Below are 17339 nucleotides of genomic sequence, written 5' to 3'. Positions count from 1 at the left end.
TTGAAAAATTAGAGGGTGAATTTTTCATTTTTGCCTTTTTTTTTTTTCTCTATTTTTTTGGTTAAACTACTTTGCCCTTGGGATTATATGTATGTGATTAAATTCATGAGTACACTTTTTGTCTTGTGCCTATGTGATTAAATTCATGAGTACACTTTTTGTCTTGTGCCTATGTGATTAAATTCATGAGTACACTTTTTGTCTTGTGCCTTTCTCAAACAAATATTCCCTCCCCCCCCCCCCCCCCCCCCACTATGTCAAAATACTTGGGAGTAAGTTTGGAGTCTTTTGGACCATTTTATTGATTGTGTGTATGTAATTAAATTCATGAGTACACTTTTTGTCTTGTGCCTTTCTCAAACAAATATTTGGCCCCCCAACTATGTCAAAATACTTGGGAGTAAGTTTGGAATCTTTTGGATCATTTTATTGATTGTGTATTTGTTGAATATATATATATATACGGTAAAAAGTAAAAAGGAGGGGAATTTTTTTTTAATTTTATTTTGGTGTGGGACTCCCAAAATAAGCAAAAAAATGTGGCTATTTGTGGAGTTACCAAAGGCAGACTTGATTGGCCTGACCGTCTAATTAATGGGCATGGCAGCTTAATAATGATGTCTGTGGCAGCAAGCTGTCGCTCAGTCCTTGACTCCACAGTCCAGACTCTGATGAGTAGTACCATTCGAGTATAAATGCAAAAACTAACAATCATTTCCACAACCCAACCTATTCCACGTTGGGGTTCAAATTTCTGATAGAAAATTTTGTCTTTTTTGGGGACTGATTAGGGTAGATTACCTAATTACTCATTAGACCCAATCGATGGTAATCCCCAACTTCACTATCACTTCTTAAAATTAAACCGAAGGATTTCCCCTTTCTAATTTACATATCAACGGTTTTATAATTGTAGAAACACCCTTTTGTTTTGTTTGTTTGTTTTTTTTTTTTTTGAGTTGGTTTTTAATTCAACTAGGAGTGAAAGAAGATAGAAATAGAAATGTACAATAGCATAGGTTTTTATTATTAGTTTTATTAAGACAAAACTAGGGTTTTGGTAACAAAAGCAAGCGCACATCTCTCTCTCTCTCTCTCTTAAAATTTACAAAAATCTAATGGTATGTTTGGTAATTTTTTTTCCTCAATTTTCTGTTTTCAAAAACTATTTCTATTTTCTAAAGCAAAAAACATGTTTAGTAACTTAAAATATACTAAAACCAAAAACTATTTCCAAATCTCAATTTTCATAAGAAATTGAAAACTGCTAACGAGGTGTTTTCAATTTTGAAAACGCAGAGAAAGCAAGTCCACGTAAATGAGGTCCAAGCTTCGAATCTTGGCTAAAACAAAAATAAAACCAAATAAAACCAAAAGCACACGGACAAATTTTGAAACGTGCAGCCAACCCACCAGTCTCTCCCTCCTTTACTCCCTATCGTCATCCACAAATCCTCCATGTCGCACCACCATTGTTGAACCAAGCATCAACCTTTATGTGCACCATCAAAAACCCACCTTCAAAAAGCCTCCAAATCATAAGACCAACATTCTCATCCGAAGCAAAAGCCAAAGGAGGTCACAATGGGAATGGAATATGAGTTTGTAGGGAATTCATGATATTTAATATCTATGTGTTTAAAAGATATATCTCATTTTTGGCTTTTAGTTGTGTTTGAATGATACAATATCTATGTGTTTAGTTAGTACTAGACTTATTTTACTTTGGCAGCATGTGCATGTACCTGTTGTGCTAGCATGAGATTGTATACACACATGTATTTGTTTTTTTTTTTTTAATAAAATAAAAATAATTTTTTAAAACAAAATTTTGAAAACAAAAAACAAAAATAGTCACCAAACATGGCCTAAGCTTTTTATATCACTATTTTCAATCCAACTCTTGAGGCTTAGAGATCTTCAAGCCCCGATCTAGCTCAACAAACTAAGCCATTGCCACACCGATCATATTGAGTTAAAGAGCTGCGTACCGTTTATAGGGCAACAGTCTAAGGCATAGATGTCTTTTTGATGTCGAGAGGTATGGTTATTGATGATAGATATGTTAGAATTAAGTGATTAAATGATTAAATTTACCATTTTTCAATAGTTTAAACTTTTGAGAGAATCAACAATTTAACAAGGTATTAAAGCAGGAGGTTCGATTCATGTCTCATCCACTCTGGGTCCATTTGGATTGAACTTATTGTTGCTGAAACTAAAAACTGAAAACTGAAAACATTGTAACAAAATAATTTTTAAATGTGTGAATAGTACCGTGGGACCCATTTTTAATATTTTTAGTACGTGAACAGTGCTGTAAACAGTAATAAACAGTACGTGAACAATGATTTTTGTCCCCTGCACAGTGAACCCATGTGAGGTTACTGTTCACGTGCAGGAAAAAAAAAAAAAAAAAAAAGTGGAAAACGTGAAACGCAGAAATGTTGGACGCAGACTCAGTTCCCAAACGCTCACTCTATATCACATTTAAGTTATTAGAAAAAAATTGGTAATTTAACAAGATCTTGGATTCCAACAAATACCAAATTGGCCGACATGTGTGTCGATATATATATGTAGGGGTGTTAGGCCCCGAAGCCCATATTTATGGATATATTGGGCCAGAGGCCCAATCCGAGGACGTTAAATGATTCGAGGAGGGGTAAAAACTTTTATGAGGAACCGTGTTAGTAAGTGAAGAGGTGAAATCCGGTTAGGGTCATCCAAAAGGTTGGTCCGAGGGAGAATCCGTCCTCAACTAAGCAGAGCCAAGGTTAGAGAATGTGGTTTGCCATCAAGAGTAACATTCTGAATCATTCCATGAGTGAGGATAAGCATCAGGAAGGAACAGGACAGAGAATGGTCATGAAATATCTCAAGGGAAAGCTATTACCACCACATTAAATACTCTGCAGCTAACTCTCTAGCCGCATTGATGAGGAAGTGATACCTGAACAGCAACTTTCAGTCTTACAGCTACTACCTAAAGATTTTAAGAATGTGCTGATGAGACAAGGATCAACACCTACAATCTAATCTACACGTGAAAGGTGGAGATGAAATGGGAAGGTAATATAAAATGGAAAAAGGACTCTAAGAAAAGGGGATCGAGAAATCAAGAGAGAAACACAGTAACAATCAGAAACGAAATTTGTAATCAAACTTGTGAGAAATATATAAGAATTGATCTCTTTGGACTGTGCCGAGGATGATTTTCTTTAGTTTAAATCAATCTATCTTTCTATTCTTGTCATTTGAACCCACTTTATTTGTTGTCCAACTCATTTTAGCTTAGTTTTCCAGCTCACTCTCTATAAATTCATTGTTTTGGACTTTTTGGTCCTAAGTCCATCCATTTTTTGGGCTACGGACTCAAATCCGGTCCTTACAATATATATATATATATATATATATATATATGTCTATGTGTGTGTGTGTAATCATTTTCTTAATTAAAAGAAAATTTATATAGTAAAATGATGTTTTTTAGTTTTAAATCAAATAACGTTGTTTTGTCCCCAACCCTAATAAAGATTCTCTCCCCCTCTCATTTTGCTCTAATTTCTTTCTCTCCCCCTCTCTTGAATTTCCTCCCCTCTGTTTCACACCCATTCTCAGTGAAATAAATCCCCCCATGATTGCCACCTCCAATTTCCTTGAATCTAGGTCACCACTCAGATTTTGGATGCACTCAACCTAGCCTCTAAGCTCTAGCAGTAGTATTGACGAGAATGCATGCCATCCCAACCCTCCATGTATATGCTCTAGATATAGGATCTCTTATCCTTTTGGGTATTGATCAAATCGTCAAGGTTCTAGTCTCTCTTACTCTCTTCCTTTTTGGCTTTTGATATTTAATTCTTGGTTTTTTTATAGGTTATATTGTGTGGGTAATTGAAATTTTTGATGTTGTGGATAATCGATATAATCGGCTGAATTAATCCCCACTAGAATAATATATCTAGGATACCTAATTTCACAACATACTAAAGTGATTGATCTTAAACAATCAACACAATTTACCAACTACATACCTAAATATCACTTTTATCTATTACTAACAGTTGAATTATCTTAACATGTAATAAAATGATCCAATTAATATGTGTCCTTAAAACATACATTAATTATCCATTTAAAAAAAATTGAGAAATTGAAAAAGGTAGAAACCCAAATCTCAATATAACACGCTGTTTCAAACGTGTTATATTGTTGTTTTCTAAAATAACACCAATAAAACACGCTGTTTCAAACGTGTACTCATAAACTTCCAACATCTCCTAAGTTTCTTTTCCATCAACAGCTTTTGCAAAGAATCTAGAATTAAGAAATTGTGACACCAGCATTGCTCAAGAATCTAACATCAACCCATGCCAGTCACAGCCTTGTTTTGAGATTTGTGCATAAAAATCATCCATAGATAAGATAGAAACCCAAATCCCAAAAACCTAAAGGAAAATCTCCCATGCAAATGGACCGTACATCATAGAAAATAAAATGACGGGATTCGTGTTCTCAATAATAGAGAGTCATGAGATAATATCCCAAATCATAAAGGCTCCTGCATTGTTTTCAGGGAAATAAACAATTTATCAAGGTGGGCAAAAACATGCGTTGACAGACACATTGGCTCTTGCTATAACATTCCCCAATGTTTACGGGGAATGTTATTTTACCAATGAAAAGAAATGTGGCCATGCACCGATAATAACTCAATTTTAAATATTTATATTATTATTATTATTAGAAAGTATTATTATATTTATTTTGTGTTAATTTATACATTTTATATTTAGTTTTAGAATAATGCAGAATAATCAATTTTGTATTTAATTGAATTTTATTGCGTGAATTTATATTTTGTAGGAAAATAGAATTAAATAAGTTGATTTGTGTAAAAAAAAAAGCTAGTAGACTTTACTTTTCCAATGGTCATGATGAAGTTGAAGAAGGTCAACCCAATTAAATTTAAATCCAATTAGAGTAAGAGATCAAAGGAAATTTGCACCGAATTCAAGTCCAATTCATATTAGGATTCCAGTTTGTGCATCAGTTAGTATTTTTAACATAACTTTAGGCTCAGATGTCCAATCGTGATGATTCAAGTTGAGCTAGAAATTTAACTTAAAGGGCTACAACTTTGTAGTTTACCAAAAGTCTGAATTCTGACGTTAAATGGACCAAAATCGTCAGTTAAGTGAAGTTTAAAAATCTAAGATTTTCTCTAAACAAGAATTCAACTTATAATAAGATTATTTGACCTATTTAAAGGCTCTTTAGGGCAAAATTCAGAGGACGACCAGGGGCTGAACATATAGGTCGCAGCTACCGCTTTGGTTTTCTTCCATGACAGTTGGTTTTAATAATTTGTCTGGTTTAATGCTTAGTATTTTATTTTTGTGTTTTCTTTCCATTACTATGAGTAGCTAAATTTATAATTAAAGTTGATGATGAAATCTTGTTAAGGATTATCAGTATTGTTTATGTGATTTGATTTTTCCCACAATAGTTGTTCTTTAATGATTTAAATTGTTCTTACTTCATATCAATTTACTAAGATGAGATTCTAGATATGAGTTCAATCATGTTTTTCTCAAGATTTAGGATTTATCTTAATTAATTGAATGCTTAGTTTATTATTTCTTGATTATAATATTGAATATCTCTTGTGATTTGTTTGTCAATGAATACAGTTAATAATTTGATTTTATACTTAAGAAGTGAAGAAGAACATGCTTTTGATTTTTAAAACAAGGATTTTAATGAGAATACTTTCCATGATAGCAAGATTGATTTCTAGATTATCATGCAGTAGTTGGAAAAAATTAATGATCATAAATATATGCTGATATGACTTACAAGGCGAATTCTAAAACTTTAATTCCTTTCTCTAGATTGTTTACATCCTTTTACTACAAGGCGAATTCTTAAACTTTAATTCCTTTCTCTAGGTTGTTTACATCCTTTTACTGCTTTATATTATATCTTTGCTTAGTTTAATTATTTACTTAGTTTATTTTAATTTCAAAACAATCAATTTTTATTAAACTAGATTAGGATTAATTTGGTTAAAATTTAATTAATTTTCCTACGTTCATACAAATCCCTGTGGGTTCAACCTCGTTTTTGTCAAATTATACTTCGGTACGATTCGTACACTTGCGAGTACTTTAAAATTTCACAACAAAAAGGAAGATCCTAATTTACAGGAGAATCAAGCCTCACGAAGCTTCATTATTATTGATTTTCTCAGCTAATTCTAATGGTCATAGCTAAAGTATACATATTTTGTTCAGTTCAAGATTTAAAATGATGCTTTAAAAATTCAGCAAAATATAAATAGACATACATGCAGGTATATGCTACGGATTTAAATGAAAATTTTGAGGAAAAAAAAAAAAAAAAAACTAAATATGTTATCTTTCTTACGGCAAACTCGTGTAAATCGCTAGAAATTTAGCTTGTGATAAAATAGGCTAGCTCCAGCCATAATTTCGTGTGTATTCTGGGGATGTCAAGTTTTTAAGCTTGCATGGAAGTGATATATTTTACTTTCTTACGGCAAATTTTAGTCGTATTCTTTAACTTCTAGGCTCCTAAAGCTTTTACACATCATCCTAACGTGTACGTTTGTATGACGATTGTAGGGGCCGATCTTCTATGTTATGTAAGCATCGATCAGGGTAACAAACAAAACCGTGCATTTGATTTGTGTCAGGCTTACTATTCATAATTCATGACGGAATATCATGTTTGTTTGGCACCATTCTTGAATGGAGCCATAACTTGGAATTAGGAGCGAAAGTATAAACAAAAAAAAAAATCAATAAAAAACTCAAAATAAACATTCATTTAGTATTAATAAATCCCTTTAACAAAGATAAAAGACACAAAATCATTGTTTTTTTAAATATTATAATGTAATCATTTATAAAAAGAGAACTCGGCATTTTTTAAATCTCCGAAATCATATATGATCAAATCTGTATTAATTGTCATAACAATGTCCCTTTCAACGAATAATATCATAGCATCCATAAAAATCTCATATACCATTTTGTTGCAAAGGTTAGTTTTAATAATATTTATAGTTGACAATGCTTGCTCCATACATAGTTTCTCTCTCTTTTGTCTTGGTTAGGTTGCTTAGCCACTTAGGATATTTTGTGTGCCTTTGATGTGAATGTCTACTAATGGGTAAGGGCAAAATTATTTTGTGTGCAATTTTTTATAGGGTTGACAGGTTGTTTATTTTGGATAAAATTGATTAATTAGACTTAATTTTTTTTAGCTTTACAATTGATAATTTTTGTTGTTTTTTTTTTTTTTTTCAAATTTTAGATCTATAAATTTTTTTATGGCCTTTAAAAGGATTAATAATATTATTAAAGGGAGGAGGCATTGACCCCAATGCTAATGAATAGATCCGTCCATATACATGGTCCCCTAAATTCTTCAATACATACATACATATATATATATGATCTTCTATGTCTTACAAATACTATCTGGCTTCCTCCATTACTATGACAACATATTAAATTGTCCCCCAATCTTATTCAGATCATTTATAAGTATATAATATGAACAACAGAAATTGGGCCATGCCAATTTATAAATTACGTAATCTCTAGGAATCTAACAAGTCCTTGATATATATGTAGGATTTGCGATGGAAATTGATTATTCCTAAGAATTCTTAAAAGTTTTGTTGTTTATAGGACAAAATGTCATAGAATCCCTCAAACATCGCAAGTCTCATGAATTATAAGAATTAAGGGTCTATTTGGTATATGTGTTTAAACCTATATTTTCAGTTTTTAAACAACATTACACATATTTCTACACACTTTTTACCCACACGTATTTTCAAAAAATACAAACAACGTTATTAGAACAACATTACTAAACGGCCCCCTAATTTCTATCTCTCTACAATGAAGATTCTCTTGATGTGATACTCAAATTCAATCGTTCACTTTTATTATTAATGTTCAAATGTATTTTTGTCAATTAAAAAAATATAGGACGTATTTTTTATCCAAATAAGATATTTAATAATGTTCAAATGTATTTTTTTTTCAATTTAAAAAATTTACATAGTGGTTAAATTATGAATTATTTAATTACTAAAGTCTCTGATGGTTGTATAAGAGATCTGAGGTTCAATCCCCGCCTACATAAAAAACTGATTGGTGTCTTGGTCTGATGATAAAAGAGCTATCATCAAGAGCGGACGCCATAGGTTGAAACTCTCTCAAAAATAACACATTAGATTAACTTAAACATCAAAATTTTTACTTTTTATATATAGACTATAGTGTATTTGTCTAAAAATATACACTCAAATTCAAAGTATATCCAAAGTCCAAACAACATGTCAATTCTCATGAATTCAAATTAATTTAAACTCTCAAGATTTGAAAATTTCAAAACCTTAATATTTCCTAGTGTGTTAAGTCGGAATTCAAGATGAGAATTGTCAAATTTATGTACAATTAAATAGTCAATTTATCAACCAAAAAAAAAAAAAAAACTAGTCAATTGATACATGTAAGTTTTTGTTTAAAATTATCACTGTAGGCCTCAAATTAATAAGTTGACCCCATTCCCTACTCCCAAACAAGCCTTAAATATTCAAATAAAGGAAATGATAATTTTCAAAACATAATGTAAGTATGTAGCTATATATACACCTCCACAGGTGAATGCAACTCCAAAACACCCAAGTCCAACTATAGAACTTTAAAAGCCACCTCTCTCTCTCTCTCTCTCTCTCTTAAAGTTCTCTCTGTTTCTTTCTCTCTCTCTCTCTCTATCAAAGTTCTCTCAAAGTTCTACTTTGCAACGAGAATGGAATCTAAGAATGAACACAAAAAAGGGCCTTGGACAGTGGAGGAGGACAGAATCTTAATGGATCACATAAGGGTGCATGGAAAAGGGAAGTGGAACCGCATAGCCAAAACGACAGGTATGTATATATATATATTTGTAGTTTTATTTCCATAATAGGAAAGTGTTGGAAACACTTGAAGATCTAGGTCTATTTGTTACTTCATTTGTTTTTTAAAAAAACAAAAATCTGGTGCAGGTTTGAAGAGGTGTGGCAAAAGTTGCAGATTAAGATGGATTAACTATCTAAGTCCTGGTGTAAAGCGAGGTTATTTCTCTGAGGAAGAAGAAGACCTCATTATTCGGCTTCACAACCTCCTTGGAAACAGGTATGTATATACATGCATTTTTCTCTTTACAAGTCGATCAGTTTTATCAACATCTTTGAAAAAAAAAAAATTCCTTGCTATTATTTGTATATATTCTCCATTATTTTTCATAAAACAATCAAATTAAGTTCAATTGAATAGAATGGTATTGCTATAGTTTTTATCCTATGCTTTCCACAAGATTATGATATATAAAATGTCATCAAGACGTACTTTTTATGGTAGCTTGAGCTTTATCATCAACAATCCTAGTCGTAATGAAAGTACTTTGTCCTTCAATGCTTACTTTTCTACATATAATTTTGTCTTTTCCCTCCCTGATTTTGCTGGTGGCTGTAGCTCTATATAGCAATTAGTACCACCTAAACTAATTGAGAGATTTGATTTGGAACTATTTTATGTTCAGGTTTAAAATCATTTCAGAAGTTTGTCTTGACCTTTACCAATTAAAACTGAGAAATTTTATTATCTTTAGGTGGTCTTTGATTGCTGGGCGAGTACCTGGGAGAACTGACAATCAAGTTAAGAACCATTGGAACACTCATTTGTGCAAGAAGCTTGGGATCAAGAAAGGGAAAACCAAAGTCGGTTCTTCTTTACAGTCACTTTCTAAAAAAATGGGAAACAATCCCACTGGTGTTTCCTCAGAACCTAATTTTGAGCCACCTTGTAATAGTGAAACTGAAGCCAAAACTGCAACTAAAGATGATTCTCAAAGCATGTATAGGTTTGCAAGCACACAAGAAGCCACAACAGAGGATAACAATGAGAGTTCATTTTGGCTTTCTAAGGATGATCTAAATTTACTTACTCCTTTCTTATTGGAGCCTCTAAATAGTTATTCTCTTGATTTTGTTTGGGATTGTTTGTAGCTAAACTCTACTCAATGTAGTCTCAATAACTCTTCAATAATTGATATCTGCCCTTTTTTATTTATTGTCATATAATTTTTATATATCTGCTATCTATAAAAGATAATTAATAGAATAAAAAATTACTAGGCTATAAAACATATGTGGAAAAACATGGATGCATATATGTCTACTTAGATTTTACTTAACTGTTATAGCAATAATATTCTCGCTAGCTAACTAAATAATGGAGACTCTAGGGGCTACCTATATATATATACTAGAACATGCAATGAATTAATGAAGGTCATTTTTGGTCCCCCTTGGCTGATTTTGAAAATAAATTTGTAAAATTGTATTTAATTTTGTTGGCCTTTTGTTGAGAGGACCTGTGTTGTTTTGGATCCATCCTTCTCAAATATTCTTGGCCTCAGAAGCCAAAGTATCCCTTAAGAGCATAAAATTTTGTTGAGTGCTACTTAATCTCAACTCAATCGTGATATGTACCTAATCTTGGGGTAATTATTTCATGGAGCAACTTCATAACCACTCCATGAAAATACCTATCTAGAACTTTGTAAGATGTCAGCTAAGCTGTAAGCAATTTTGTTTTTCTAAGGTTACCTTGGACTAAGGAAAAGCAAAGGGACTTTTCATGCTTTGTAAGAATTCATTAGTTTTTCATTATTAGAATTATTCTGGAGAAATGACCTAAGTATTGTTTTACAATCTGTTGGCTGCACAACATTGGCAAGTAAACACCGGAAATTAGTGTGCATTTGTAACAGCTATTTCTTTTAGTTTATTTGTTTATATACAACTTTTAAAATCTTTTTTTATAAATATTAACTGTATTATTTTTAACAACTAAAATCTCATGTCATGCTCAAGGTGAAATATAGCTAATGGAAAGCTAGAGAACCAAGGACCATTATTACTGAAAGGAAATAGAACATGTACGGAATTTTGCAGCTTGGCCCTTCAATTTTTGTCCTTGGTTTGATCTAAAATTGACTAGCTAAAATACTGAATCTCCTGAAAAGGGTCTGTACTGAATCTAATTATGAATTTTTTTTTTAATGTAGGAAAATATGGCTGGACTAGCTAGCTATATCATGTTTCCTTTGCCACATTGATTGGCCATAAAGCTGGAAGATTCTTTCTATTTTGTTAAAGACAATGAGAAAGCGAGAAATTTTGAGAGATATATGATGAAAATGTTTATTACAACCTAGGTAAAAGTTTGAATTTTGTTTGGGGAGTACTAAAGCTATGTCAATTCAATAGTACCAGTCCCAGTAGAGTACCTTATACAGTAGAACTTCAGAATCTCAAATTATATATGATTTTCAACAATGACTCTTAATACTATATGTTCTGTTTCTTTCTCCTAAAAAGACTGTTAAATTACCCAGAAATTTTCAGACAGTAAAACAAGACTGTAGAATATTTGTTGTCATAACTCATAACATAGAAGAAAATGAAAATTTGAACTTTGTATCTAACACATCTTCTAACTAGCCTAATTATTTTTCTTATTTTCATACATTCATCGTTAATTTCTCTACTAGCAATGATTATTTAAAAGGGGTGTGGGTAAAAGACAAGCAAATCAATGTAATCAATGTGGGTGGAATCACTTGTCTTAATCCAGAATAGTTCCGAGCTACCATAACTACAGAAAGAGGTCTTGGGAGGCCCATGAAGGGCATGTTAAGAAAACCTGGGCTTTGACCTTGTCAATTGTCATTCACGCTACAGCAGCAAGCAACCACAATTTGAAAATAAAGTAGTTGGATGTTAGCTAGCTTGTGCCCCCACAAATTATTATCCCCATGAATTATGTATAGGTACTTTTCTTCATCTGTCACCTCTATCTTCTCCAGTTGTTTGGGTTACCTTTCAAAAACACACTCTCAATTCACAGGAGATCTAGGCTAAAACATGCGTTTTGTTTCTAATTGCCAAGTAATTCGACTGACACATTTTGGTATTTTTATTAGAAATATTTAGAGTTTAAATCCCACATTTCTCGACTATTAATTATAAAAAATAAAATTTAATAAAAATAAAAGTAAATTATAAAGCACCATATTATCAAATTGAAAATGTCTAAACAATAAGACAAACTAAGGATGTAAAAGTAAATTATGAAATTTAAATTTTAAATTTAAATTCTCTAAAATTAGGCATGGATCTAATAAATTGCTGAATGTCTCAAAGTTTAAACTGTTTGAAAATAGTATTTCAATCATTTAACCATAATTTCAATACTCATAAAATGAAAATGGATATCATTATTTATATCAAAGGAGTTATATCCTTTCAAAAGGCACAAATGGAGAGTCACTTTGATTGACTTTACACAACTCAAAACAGCCAATTTTTTTTTTTTTTCAAAGAAAAGAGATTCTTAAAATTTTACATATAGCAGTCTTGTATTTCCATCAATGCTAACATTCCGTCAATTTAATATGAAACCATAAGGCAGTATGTCCAAATTTTAGATATAACTTAGTATATAAATTAGATAAAATAAAAATAAAAAAGAACACAAAAGAAAATGGTTTTCAATAATAATAAAAAATTAAGTGTGTTCAGATATATTGAAAAATAATATTAATTAATGCTTAAATGCAAAAACGAAAAATAAAAGCTTGTTATATTTATAGTGTTGGAAATATTACATGAAACAATTTTCTTTCATGATTCTATAAAAAAGAGAAGAAGAAAATATGTGAACAAATTAATGTGTGACTAATTAAGACATATAAATTAAAACTCAAACCATACAATTGCATTATGAAACTCAAAAATGATCAAGGATAGTGTTTGAAATTACATTTATAAGACAGATTTCACCTCTCACACTATTTTCTTAGAGGTGTTTTGAGTTTCATGGATGTTTTCATCCTAGAAAACAATGAATATATAACAACACGCAAAAGAGGCACAAGCAATCTCCACGTACAACGAACAAACCCATATTTCTCTTTGGAGACTCTAATGCATGAATGCCAAAAAATCATTGAACAAACCCATATTTCTCTTTGGAGACTCTAATGCATGAATGCAAAAAAGTCATTGAATGAAATGAGGGCCCCCTATTTAATGACATACTTGCACTAATTCAACAAATATATTGGTTGCTCATACATATAGGATAAATAGTAATACTTATTAGAACACACACAAAAATAGTAATAATAGTATTTTAAACCGGGTTTATAAAACATAAAAGAGGAAGGAGCTTAGGGACAGCATAGACAAAATGGCCTTATGCCCTTTTCATCCAAATTATATATCCTTATGCCCACCTTTTCAAACTAATTAGGGAAATGTCCTTCTTTTGTAACTCGATTTTTTCAAAATCGAGTTAAAAAAAAAAATTTCTGGAGCCATGTAGTGACGTTACAAAACGCCACTATAGGTCTTTAAAAACGTCACTATAGGAAAGTCGAGTTTCAAAAAATGGACATTTCCCTAATTAGTTTAAGAAGGGGGGCATAAAACTATATAATTTGGGTGAAAAGTATATAAGGCAATTTTGTCCAGGACGGCATACCAAATCTAGGAGTGCTTCTTAGCATTCCTTTTGTGACAATCTAACAAACAAACTCCAAAATGGCAGCCATATTTTTCTATTAATGCTCTCCTGCAAAAATGCAAGCACTTTATGGTGTCATCATATTCTGGGTCCAATTGACTTTTTGGCAGCTCCAAGCATATTCGAAAACCTCGTGTAAGACAATTTCCATATTCTATACCGCTTTTCTTCACACAAAGCTCATGTTGTTTGTCAATGCAATTACGCAAATCCAGATTAGCAAAATAAAGTTTCGATAGATGAGAAAATGGAATTGGAACTGAAGAGAGATGGAATGAGGTAGAGGTATGATCGGCAGCTTGCACTTCAATTAAAATTAGAATAACCAACACCATCATCCCCAAAAAAATTTCTCTCATAAGTTTTCTATCCATTGATTTTCTCCCACTTAAAAAATATTCTTATTTTGAAGTTATATTGAAAATGATAATTAAGGTTTCAACTCTTGTACCTAATTATATACAATTGGGCAATTAGATACCTTTGAAATAAAAACAATTTAATCTATAAATTGATCTGTTCTTAAATTTTTTTTTTTTTTTTTTTTTTTTTGGTTCAAATAAGTGTTGTTTAAGAATTGTGAGTTGTTGGAAGTATGAGCAATTTAAGTTAAGTAGCTTATAGTTTACGGAGCGTCTTTTTGGCTAGGGTCACAAGGTTTCAAAATTATTTTTTATATTACCATTTACCTTTTCACAAAGTCCTTGTATGCTCGTAAGAGTTCAATAAGGTTCAAATGAACAGTATAGGATGGATTAACCAATAATAAAAATAAATTAAATCAAAGAACTCTTTTTTGAAGGTTTTAAAAGAACATAATTGTTTACAAGGTGTGATAAACAAGTCATATATGAGTATATGGAGTCAAATCATCCTATTATTCAATTATGAAAAGACAAAATATTGGTCAAACTTAGACCTTCAATACCTTATTTGGTTCTTAAGATGATTAGATTAATTTAATCTAATTGATCGACCCACACGACTCAAAATTATTAGTTCAATAATTTTCCATGTGTTCTTACTAATATAACATTTATAAGAAATATATATATGTGATAAATGTAATTAGTATGCTAGACTACTAATTAATTCACTCTTGTCTTGTTAAGAATCTCGTAACTCAATTGGTTGACACCTATTAGTGTTTTCACAAATATATTTAAAGTTCAAATCCACCCTCCCCATTTTAACTATCAAATTTAGAAAATAAAACTCACTCTTGCTTTTCCAATTGTAACTAATTATTGACTAACTTTCCTAATCTAATTGAGCCCTTCCCTTCTCATCAATTTAAGTTATTTTGGTTGGTAACATTCATGTATAATAAACTGGCAGATATATCATTTTTAAAAAAAAATTATTTATTTCTTGTCCATGAAATAAAATAGTTAAAACTAACATCTTCCTAGAACTAAACTTCAGTTCTACTATTCTTTCTCATGCACTAGCAATGCTTATTGGCAAAATCTAATGGGGTGACCGATGTCGAAATGGAGGGAGTCCATGAGTCCCTCTTGAAGGAAGGACTATCAACCAATCCACACTTGCTGCCATTTGGACATGTTATCGGAAAAGCAAGTGGTGAGAAATATGCATTTTAAGCCATACAATGGATCACTAAGACAAATATTTTAATAGCAAAACGATTGGCTTTTTATTATGCCTATTGTATTACTTCTGAACAAACATGGATCATGGATGGGTTACCCAGTGTGGATTGGTTTAATGGTTGATATATATATAGCTAAAAATTACAAATTACTCACTCTATCTTTGTCTAAAATTCAATCAAGTCCTTCAACTTTAACTTCATTCAATTCAGCCCTATAAGTTTTAACTTAGTTCAATTAAGTCCTTCCATCACTTTTTGTCAAAAAAGTGTTGATAGACACCCAAAAATGACACAGTTGAAAATAGATACCTTTGAAATAAAAACAATTTAATCTATATAAATTGATTTGTTCTTAAAAAAAATAAATAAATAAATAAATAAACTGTCCAAAAAAGTGTTGTCTAAGAATTGTGACTTGTTGGAAGTATGAGCAATTTTAAGTTAAGTGGCTTATTGTTTATATGGTGTCTTTTAGCTTCTTTTTTTTTTTTTTTTTTTTAAAAAAGAAGTAGTGTCTTTTAGCTAGGATCGCAAAGTTTCATAACAATTTTTTTGTTAATGATTACCTAAGGATGGATGAATCAATAATAAAAATAAATTAAATCAAAGTAAATTAAATGAATTAAAATAGAAACTGTAGGGGCCAGTTAATCAATAATTATTAAAACCGTGTTAACTGGGCTTGTGGCCCCATCCGAGGACGTTAAACCATCAGAGGAGGCCCACATAAGGTTATAAGGGGAACCAAATGAAAAGAGGAGTAGATATCACATGAGATGGGTCTAGTATTCGTCCGATGACAAAATCCTTCTCGGCAATATGTGTCCGAGGACAACCTGAACGCCGTATCGTCACAAACACACTTCGAAACTACATTACCACTAAAGGTGGGACATTGGGCCAAGGGTAAGAAAGGAAAGATAAACAAATATCTTTAACAACTGTTGCCTCCGCATTAATTGTCTCTCAACCAACTCTCTGGCCGCATTAATGTGGAGGTGATGCCTGAACAGTAATGAAGCAGCCTTACAGCTGCTGGTTGAAGGTTCCAGGAAGTATTAGATGGGACAGGAAGAGATCCCCCGAATCCAACCTACATGTGTGTGGTGAAAATGACACCAAGAGGGCAATATATAACATGGAAAAATGCATTGAGAGAAAGGATCAGAACTCTGATACAATAGACTTCTGGAAGAAAATTATATGAAACGAAATAACATGCTTGGTCCTAAAGAGAAATTCGATAATCTTGTCTGTGTCATATCATCTTGAATCGTTAAGTTTAATCGTTTTTCTACTGGGATAAATCTAGTTCTTCTACCCACGCTCTATAAATTTATTGTTTGGGCCGTTAACGTTTGAGCCCAATCCGGTTTTGGGATCAATACAATTTCAATCCCTACAGAAACCATTGACAATTCAATTGGTGGGGGCAATGACACATTTGTGTTAATTACAGTTACAGGGTTGTTTCTTCCTTTATTGCTAGTGGGGATCTTATATTTGCACTTCGCTACATCTGTGAGTAGAAAAACTATTGAAAAAACGGCAAATTTATTTTGTTCTGTTCATATTGGCTTTAGAGGCAATTGATATGTGCATGTTATTCGGCCATCAATTTTGAGTAAAGAAAAAACAATGGAAAAGTCTTATATATGTAATCCTTTGGGCATACAGTCCCTCTCCTTTGATCTTCCTCTTAAGTCTTTAAAACATTTCAAGTCATGCCTTCTTCTCCAAGAATCATATTCTTTCTTTGGCTGTGTTGTTATAATAGTGTTCTAACGTGTGAAGTTTTATGTTCAAGGGTTTTTAGTCTTGATACTATATGACCCATTGGCAATAATAACATAGAATCTGTGTCCACATCTTGCATGAATGCCCCTTTGCTAAGTATTTTTTGTAGGAAATTGGGTACACCCCTGAATTGTTAGAGTTCTTTCACATTACCACTCGTTGAATGGATCCATTTCAACTCTTTGTCAATAAGTCCAGCAACAATGGGTTTGCCTTTGAACATTTTATTTCCCATGGGTCTGTGG

The 17339-nt window shown here is 31.8% G+C and overlaps 1 protein-coding gene across 2 annotated transcripts; it reads left to right on the top strand.

Annotated features, from left to right (window-relative positions):
* The first annotated feature begins 8723 nt into the window (after positions 1-8723).
* Positions 8724-10160, top strand: LOC126716022 (transcription factor WER-like). Of its 2 annotated transcripts, XM_050416936.1 has the most exons (4): positions 8724-8974; positions 9095-9224; positions 9700-9808; positions 9901-10081. In XM_050416936.1, exons 1-4 carry the CDS (start codon positions 8857-8859, stop codon positions 9901-9903), a joined length of 360 nt encoding a protein of 119 aa, XP_050272893.1. In that variant the 5' UTR covers positions 8724-8856; the 3' UTR covers positions 9904-10081. The 2 variants fall into 2 exon arrangements, with proteins under 2 accessions (XP_050272893.1, XP_050272891.1); XM_050416934.1 differs by having other exon boundaries at positions 9700-10160.
* The last annotated feature ends 7179 nt before the right edge of the window (positions 10161-17339 follow it).

Source organism: Quercus robur, chromosome 2 (assembly GCF_932294415.1).
Source record: "Quercus robur chromosome 2, dhQueRobu3.1, whole genome shotgun sequence".
Taxonomy (NCBI): Eukaryota; Viridiplantae; Streptophyta; class Magnoliopsida; order Fagales; family Fagaceae; genus Quercus; species Quercus robur.
This window is presented reverse-complemented; position numbering and strand designations above follow the sequence as displayed.

Excerpts from the sequence above, each read along its gene's own strand:
- LOC126716022 (XM_050416934.1), top strand. The coding sequence starts at position 8,857 with ATGGAATCTAAGAATGAACACAAAAAAGGGCCTTGGACAGTGGAGGAG. Across the intron at positions 8,975-9,094 it reads CCGCATAGCCAAAACGACAG|GTTTGAAGAGGTGTGGCAAA; the intron begins GTATGTATATAT and ends AATCTGGTGCAG. Across the intron at positions 9,225-9,699 it reads CACAACCTCCTTGGAAACAG|GTGGTCTTTGATTGCTGGGC; the intron begins GTATGTATATAC and ends TATTATCTTTAG.